The sequence below is a fragment of the Triticum aestivum genome, chromosome 5B (assembly GCF_018294505.1).
Source record: "Triticum aestivum cultivar Chinese Spring chromosome 5B, IWGSC CS RefSeq v2.1, whole genome shotgun sequence".
In the NCBI taxonomy this organism is placed as follows: Eukaryota; Viridiplantae; Streptophyta; class Magnoliopsida; order Poales; family Poaceae; genus Triticum; species Triticum aestivum.
Window position 1 is genome coordinate 534,840,447 of NC_057807.1, and position 7,904 is coordinate 534,848,350.

The 7,904-nt window shown below is 48.1% G+C and overlaps 1 protein-coding gene across 1 annotated transcript; it reads right to left on the reverse strand.

Moving 5' to 3' along the window:
• Positions 1 to 5,202: 5,202 nt before the first annotated feature.
• LOC123116792 (probable kinase CHARK) lies at positions 5,203 to 7,066 on the reverse strand. The gene is made up of 2 exons (XM_044537699.1): positions 6,126 to 7,066; positions 5,203 to 6,044 (listed from the first exon to the last, which is right to left on the reverse strand). Exons 1-2 carry the CDS (start codon positions 7,058 to 7,060, stop codon positions 5,714 to 5,716), a joined length of 1,266 nt encoding a protein of 421 aa, XP_044393634.1. The 5' UTR covers positions 7,061 to 7,066; the 3' UTR covers positions 5,203 to 5,713.
• Between the last annotated feature and the right edge of the window lie 838 nt (positions 7,067 to 7,904).

A 7,904-nucleotide genomic window follows, 5' to 3' on the forward strand; every position in this document is an offset into this window, starting at 1 on the left:
AAATGCTTAGTTGAACTACTAGTTGAATTAATTAATATAATTACTAGTTTATTTTTAGTAAATGCTTAGTTGAACTAGTTGAATTAATAGATTTTTCTGTTAATAGATTTTTTTTTCTGTTAATAGATTTTTTTGGTGATATTATTATTGAATATGCATGTTTGGTGATACTATTGTTAATAGTTTTTTTTGGGTGATATTTAGATTGTGTAATTAATTTTGTTCATAGAATTTTAATGATTTTTTTGTTCATAGTATTTAGAAAAAGGAAAAAAAGAAGAAGTAGTTTATTTATAGTTGAACTAGCTAGTTGATTTAATAAACTAATTTATTTTACTATATATAGAAGTAGTTTGTTTTTAGTAAGTACTACTTATTTATTTATAGTAAGTGCTTAGTAGTTGAACTAGATAGTTGAACTAGATAGTTGACTAATAAAACTAAATTATGAACGTAGGCCGGAAATGTCGTACTCATCGGACGACGATAACCGTCCGGGGGAGTGCGACTGGTGCCACGACAACCGAGGTATCTGCGACAGGTTCATTGAGCTGGATGAAGATCGGCGCTTCAGCATTAACCTCGAGGAGACTTGCGACGTTCATACGGTACGCAACGACGACAATAGGTTTTTTCGTAATTAAGCACGACTTCAACTATTTTAACGTGTATTTTTCATCTTTCCTATTCGACTAGCTTATCCCATGCTTTGCAAGACGCTATGTCTTGGAGAGGATGGGTATTGAAGACCATGAAAATTTTGAAACCAAAAAAATTATCCTAAGTACCGAACATGACGTGGATTTTCAAGTAAAGCTGTACAATGCTCAGAGTGTAACCCATTTTGGTTGCAAAAATTGGGATGCATTTTGCAAGATGTATGGTCTTGATGAGGGTATGACTATCACCATGGATCTTGGTGATCCTACAATCGAGCAAGAGACACCTACGATTTGGGTCTTTGTGGATACACCTCCAGTTCTTCCCTCATGTGAGCTAAACATAGTTATTAAGTAATTTATATTGTTTATTTCAAAATATAATGTTGACAACTTATCTCCATTGACAGCTTATTTTCATGCTTCAAAGAATGTGCGGAAGATGGTAGATAGAACGTACTACACCGAAGGCTGCGAATTAACTTATCAGGAGAAACAATATCTGGTCGGATTTTGTAGAGATCTTGAGAATTACAATATCTACAATAAAACTCCTCAACATTATGGTCAATACGTGCCACTAGTGCACGTGTTGAACTACGGTAACTACCATGGAGATACCTTGGTAAGATTATTTTTTACTATTACAACATCCGTGCATCTTTTTTTGCACACTTCTAAAACTAGTACATCATTGCTAACTACGAAGTTATTACTATGTTTTTCAACAGATAATCCCGAATGATTGTGTGCCTCATCTGATGTATACGCGTGGTAGCCTTCATGTTTTGAACATACTACCAGGTCGTCCTACGAATCTCAACTGTCCATACCGGGTTTTTAAAATAAGTGGAGACATAACAATCAAAGAATGGAGAAAATGTATGGACAGTCGTAAGGAGCTTCTTGGAAGCAATAAGCAGCGAAAGGCAAGAATTGGAGACAGGATGATCGCCATTCTTCATAACGGAGAGTCAGTGTCTATATTGTTTTATGCTATTTTACCTTAAAGGTGTTTAGGTCCTACCTGATACTGATGATCATGTGCTAAGAACAATTATGTAGGGTTGGGTTATGAGGATGATGATCGTATGACTTATTATTAATAACGAGTAGAAGTTGTATGATGATGCATGATTAGTACGACTTGTTATTATATATATATATATGATGATGTAATGATGCAAAAGCATGCATGAGCATGTTATATCTGCGGGTGCAATGAACATAGCAGCAGCGTTGATAAACAATTAAAGCATGCATGATGTATATATGATGCATAACGTGTACAATGTGTAGTATCGTAAAATACCAGCAAACGAAAAAGAATTAAAATGGAAACACAAAATTAAATGAAAAAGAAATCATAAAACTAAAAACCCACCAAACCTTATAGTACCGGTTGGTGTTACCAACCGGTACTAAAGGCCTCCAGGCCGCCGGCGCTGGCTAGTGCCACGTGGTCGCCCTTTAGCACCGGTTCGTGCTGAACCGGTGCTAAAGGGGGGGGGGGCCTTTAGTGACCACTAATTAGTGCCGGTTATGTAACCGGCACTATAGGGCCTTACGAACCGGTGCTAATGCCCGGTTCTGCACTAGTGATGGCTTCACGGGGATGTTTTTCAAGAAATGTTGGGGAATCATCAAGCATACAGTCATGAGGGTTGTGCAGCATTTTGACTCTTTGCACACCTCCAATTTGCAGTGGGTCAACTCCGCCAATGTTATACTCCTACCGAAAAAGGATGGTGCAGAAGGCATTCCTGACTACAGACCCATTAGCCTTATTCATGCCATCGCCAAAATCATTGCCAAAGTTCTCTCACTCAGGCTTGCTCCCCACATGGATGAACTTGTCTCCAATGCTCAAAGCGCCTTCATCAAGGGAAGAAGCATCCATGACAATTTCATGTACGTTCGGAATTTTGCCCGGCGCCTACACAAGAGAAGAACCTCTGCCCTCCTTCTCAAGCTTGACATAAAGAAGGCCTTTGATTCGGTCAAGTGGGGATATTTTCTTGAGCTCCTGCAACGGCTAGGGTTCCCGCCTAAATTTCGGGCATGGATTGCGGCACTTCTTTCCTCATCTTCATCGAGAATCATGCTAAACGGGGTGCCCGGCCCTCCGATCAAGCACGGGAGCGGGTTCAGGCAGGGGGACCCCCTTTCCCCCCTCCTGTTTGTCCTTGCGATTGACCCTTTACATAAGATTTTGGACCTCGCCACGTGGAAAGGGCTCCTCCATAAGCTTCGTGGCCGGGGAGCTGTGATGAGAACCTCCCTGTATGCGGATGATGCTGTGGTCTTTGTGGCGCCCATCAAGAGGGACATTGACAACCTAGCTGCGATCTTACGAGGCTTTGGTGATGTGACGGGCCTCTGCACCAACTTCCAAAAAAGCTCGGTCGTGCCAATTCGTTGCAACCATCTTGACCTTGAGCGCATTCTTCGGAATATGCCGGTGATCCGTGCTTCCTTCCCGATGAAATACCTAGGCTTACCTCTCTCGGTTTGGCAGCTAAAGACGGTGGATTTCCAATACCTGGTGGACAAGGCAGCCGGAAAATTAACCACTTGGGATGGGCAAAACATCACTGCTATCGGACGCACGACTCTCGTCAAGTCCGTCATCTCCTCCCAAGCGGTTTTCTCTATCACACCTCTCATTGTGCCGCAGGGCATTCTGGATACACTCAACAAGATTGAGAGGGCCTTCCTTTGGTCGGGTGCGGAGAAGACCACGGGAGCCAAATGCAAGGTCAATTGGAAAATGGTGTGCAGATCAAAAGATTATGGTGGCCTTGGGGTGTTCGATACCGACAAGTTTGCACGGGCGCTGCGGCTTCGTTGGCTATGGTATGAATGGAAGGAGCCCCGCAGATTATGGGTTGGCTCTGGCAACCCCTGCACTGAAGAGGACCTCCAGTTCTTCTATGCATCTACGACTATCACTATCGGCGACGGCGCAAAAACACCTTTCTGGGACTCCCCTTGGCTCTTGGGGCGCAAGCCCAAGGACATTGCACCACTAATCTATGAGGCATCAAAGAGAAAGAATTGGAAGGTGCGTGAGGCTCTGAAGGGGAACGCTTGGATCCTCAAGATCAAACATGACACTGCCATCTCCGTCAACCACATTTCGGAATTCTTTAACCTTTGGATGCTTGTGCATGACTTCCACCTTGATGATCAAGCCGAAGACAACATCATTTGGAAGCACACGAGCAATGGGATCTACACGACGAGCACCACCTACAAAGCGCAATTTTTAGGCCTGACTCTGTCCCCCATGGACCGCATGGTGTGGAAGGCTTGGGCACCTCCAAAGGTTAAATTCTTTGCTTGGCTGGCTTTGCAAGATAGGATTTGGACTGCCGATCGTTTGGAGAAGCGTGGTTGGCCAAACTGTGGCCCTTGCCCGCTTTGCAAAAGAGAACAAGAAACGGAGATACACCTCTTTGTCAAGTGTCGCTACACACTTAGGCTCTGGAGATCAATCATCGAGAAGCTTGGGCTCACGCACATGGACACCTCCGATTGGCAGTTAGAAGCAACCGTCACTGAGTGGTGGCAAAAAAGAACCGACGACCGCAACCCTCACCGCCACGCAATGGCTTCCCTCACCATGCTCGTTTCTTGGACCATTTGGAATGAGAGAAACGCCCGCGTATTCCGTCGAAAAAGCGCACCACCGCCGGTCCTCCTAACCAGCATTTTAGAAGATGCTAAACTTTGGGTTACTGCTGGCGCAAGAAAGCTAGGGAACATCATATTGTACGAGTAATTGTCATGCCACTTATTTGTGAGTGCGTTGTAAAACTCTAAACTCTTCTCTCCCTTATTTAAATGAAGAGGCAAATCTTTTACCTCCATTTCAAAAAAACAATACCATAAGTTAAGAATGAACTTTTCGTGTTGACCGAGCCCGGGGAACTGACCGGACAAGGGTGGGTCGTGGTACAGTTGCGCCCGGTGGTGGTTGCCGGATAGGAACTCTCAACGATCACCCCGCAAAAAAAAAGGAACTCTCAACGATGGCTAATTTTTTTCCACCTACAGTTTTCCTACCGTCTTCAAACGTCCATACAGGTGACCATGTATAGCCCAGCCAAAAAATCGAGTCCGGAGGGTACACGCTAGCAGGGACACAACGAGCAGGATATTCGACCGAAAAATAGAGGAGAAGGGCCCCACAAAAATGAATAGAGGAGAAGGGACGAAGTGTTATACTTAAGGCCTGTTCGGAGTCCCTCCGCTCCGCGAGGCCGCTCCCGGAGCTGACGGAATTCTAGTTAAAAAGTGCGGAGCGAGCGGAAAGGTACTCCAGAGATTCTTAATTTTCACGGAGCGGGTGGACTGCCGAACAGCGCCCGAGTGTTGGCACCTCTCTGTAAATTTCAACAACTCCTGATTAGAAGGCTGCACACTCTAAAACAAGCTATGCTGCACGAACAGATATAACAATTCAGATGACAAGGCTCACAAAATAAAATGGAAGGGAGAATGTGAACACCAAAGATGTCAACTACTAAGCATAGCCAATTACAAATCGTCCGGTTGGTTTGCTTCTCTCGAGTTATGGGAGGTCACATGAAAATCAGCTGTTAGGAGCTCCTGTTTGGTAGATTAAAAATCATTCGATGACTGAATTTTACAGATACAAAGAGTCGTGGGTGCATGCACCGATACATTTGCTATTCTTATGGAAAGAGAAAAGTTGAATACTCGACAGTAAGATACTCGGTTTGAATGCATGCATGCACATAACCAGAGTTTGAGTTTCCAGATAACGCGTCGTCACCGTCGTAAACCCGTCTCTCCAAGGAGAGGATGTCCCCGGAACCACCAATCGTTCCACCGAGCATCGGCAACTCTGCGTCTTGCAATCGCAGGACGTCTATAGCCTCGGTAACGGACGGCCGCTGCATCGGGTCGTGGTGCGCGCACCAGAGCCCCGTCACGAGCAGACGCTCCATCTGCGGCCTGTCAAACTCGCCGCCCAGCCTCTGGTCCGCCGCGTCGAGGACCCGGCTCTGGCGGTACATTTCACGAGCCTACGCCAGCAGCAACCCCGAGGTTGGCCGCCTGCCACAGGCGATCTCTAGAAGCACGACACCGAAGCTGTACACGTCGGACGCCGTGCCCGGCCTCTGGCAGTTGACGAGCTCCGGGTCTATGTACCCGACGGTGCCTGCCACGGCTTGTGTCGTCCGTGGCTCGGCGCCATGGTCGATGAGCCTCGCCAGCCCGAAGTCACCGAGCTTAGCGTTGCCCGACGCGTCGAGCATCACGTTCGCGGGCTTTATGTCCCCGTGCACGATGCACCGGTCGCACTCCGTGTGGAGGTACCGCAAGGCGGAGCCCAGTCCCAGCGCGATCTCGTACCTGCAAAGTTGTGGATGTCAATCTCATTTTTCTTCATCAGATTTTAAAGTTTGTATCCAGTGCAAAAGAATCGGATAGTACCTCTCTGGCCAAGTTAAGTGCTTGTCAGGGTTGTAGAGGTGCGTGTCGAGGCTGCCGCCGGGCATGAGCTCGTAGACGAGCGCTAGCTGCCGTCCTCTCCGCCGTCTCCGGCGACCGCACCACCAGCCGACGAGCTGGACAATGTTGTGGTGCCTGAGCTGGCTCAGGACGGTTATCTCCGCCTGGAACTCCTTGAAACCCTGCGAGGGCTGCTCCTCTGAGACTGAGACATAGAGTGTCTTGATGGCCACATGACGGTCCTGTTCTCTCAGGTAGCCTTTGTAGACCGGACCAAAGCCCCCTCTCCCGATCTTGTTCTCCTCTGCAAAGTTGCAAGTCGCGGCGGCAAGCTCGGCATAGCGGAACTCCCTAGGCCCCGGTCCTCGATGAGGTTCAGGTTCGGTTATGATAGCCGATGTGCTCTGCCGCGTCCTCTTGCTACGGATACAGCAGAGCACGAGCCCTGTTATGGCGCAGATCAAGCCTGCCAAAGCTGAAGCTGCGATGGCTGCTAGCTTCAGCCAGGACGATGACGGCGATGCGAGCTTCCCGTGGCCGCGGGTTGCAGCGTGCTGCAGTTCCTTCGCCGCTCTCCCAGTCACAACCTGGCCATGTGTAGTACCGGGCAACAATTTTCGTGTCCTCGGTTCATACGGAACACGAACACCGCCCCCGCCGCAGGGGTAGGGCATCATGCCAAATTGGAATTGGTCTGGTCCCAGATCAAATAGAACTTTTGAGGAAGTGGAACACGACGTGTTCGCTTCGGTAATAATTTGGGTGAAGAGATTGGAGGTGGAGCTTGCCCCGTCTCGCCCGTGGCCGTGGGGTGGTTCCCCCATAGCAACGAGCTGAAGGAGGACAGGGACAGTGAGGAAGACGTGGATTGCGCTGGGGTGGGAGAAGCCGAGATACAAGGGCAGGGGAATGGACATGGTTGAAGATGGATGACATGGGAAAGATCAAGTAGGTGATGATGAAGAAGAAAAAGGGCAAGAAGAGGGTTGCAGGGAGACGAGAGCTGGCTCTTCTGGCCATCAAATAGAGCACATTCGCTTCCAATTGGTGGTGTGTATTTTTTTTAGAAAAGGAGGAGGACCCCCGGCCTCTGTATCTGGGCAATGCATGCGACTACTTTATTAATTATTTTCACAAGACCTTACAAAGTCATACAACAGTCAGACTAAAGCCACCATCTAAGAAACAACTGTGGCTACTTCTATTCAATTGATGAAGGGGTGCTGATAGCCTGGGCCTAATACCAAACAGACATCGCAGCCAAACCTAAAAATCTAAGAACTGAGGTCCCAACCAGGACGCCTGCCGGATATGGAGCACCTACCAGTCCGGCGCACTCCTCAACCAGGATGTCTGCCGGGTATCTGGCCGTCGCAGCCACCTGCCACCAATCCATCTTCAGAGTTGTACTGTTGCATCTACCGTGCCAGGTCTCTCTGCCATCGACGCCACCACGACGCCAGACAGCGTCCTCCTCCTCGCGAGTCCATCTCGCACATCGAACTCCGAATCTGCACTTCGCCACGCCGTCGAGATCCGTCGCTATGAATGTGTAGGATGAAGCACCGCTCCACCAAAGATGTCGTCCGCTGGTCCCGTAAAGCCGAGTGCACCTCCAAGAATGCCGCCCCCAAGGGGGTAACGATACATGCTTGCCGCCAACATCCGATCAACTGATCTAGGGTTTCCCTCCAGAGGTGTTGAGTGGAGTTGGGAGTTTCACCTCGATGATGCCTTCATCAAGGAAATGATGATAGGGGC

Coding starts and splice junctions, on each gene's coding strand:
- LOC123116792 (XM_044537699.1), bottom strand. CDS start 7,060: ATGTCCATTCCCCTGCCCTTGTATCTCGGCTTCTCCCACCCCAGCGCA. Junction 6,045..6,125: donor CACTTAACTTGGCCAGAGAG/GTACTATCCGAT, acceptor ACAACTTTGCAG/GTACGAGATCGCGCTGGGAC.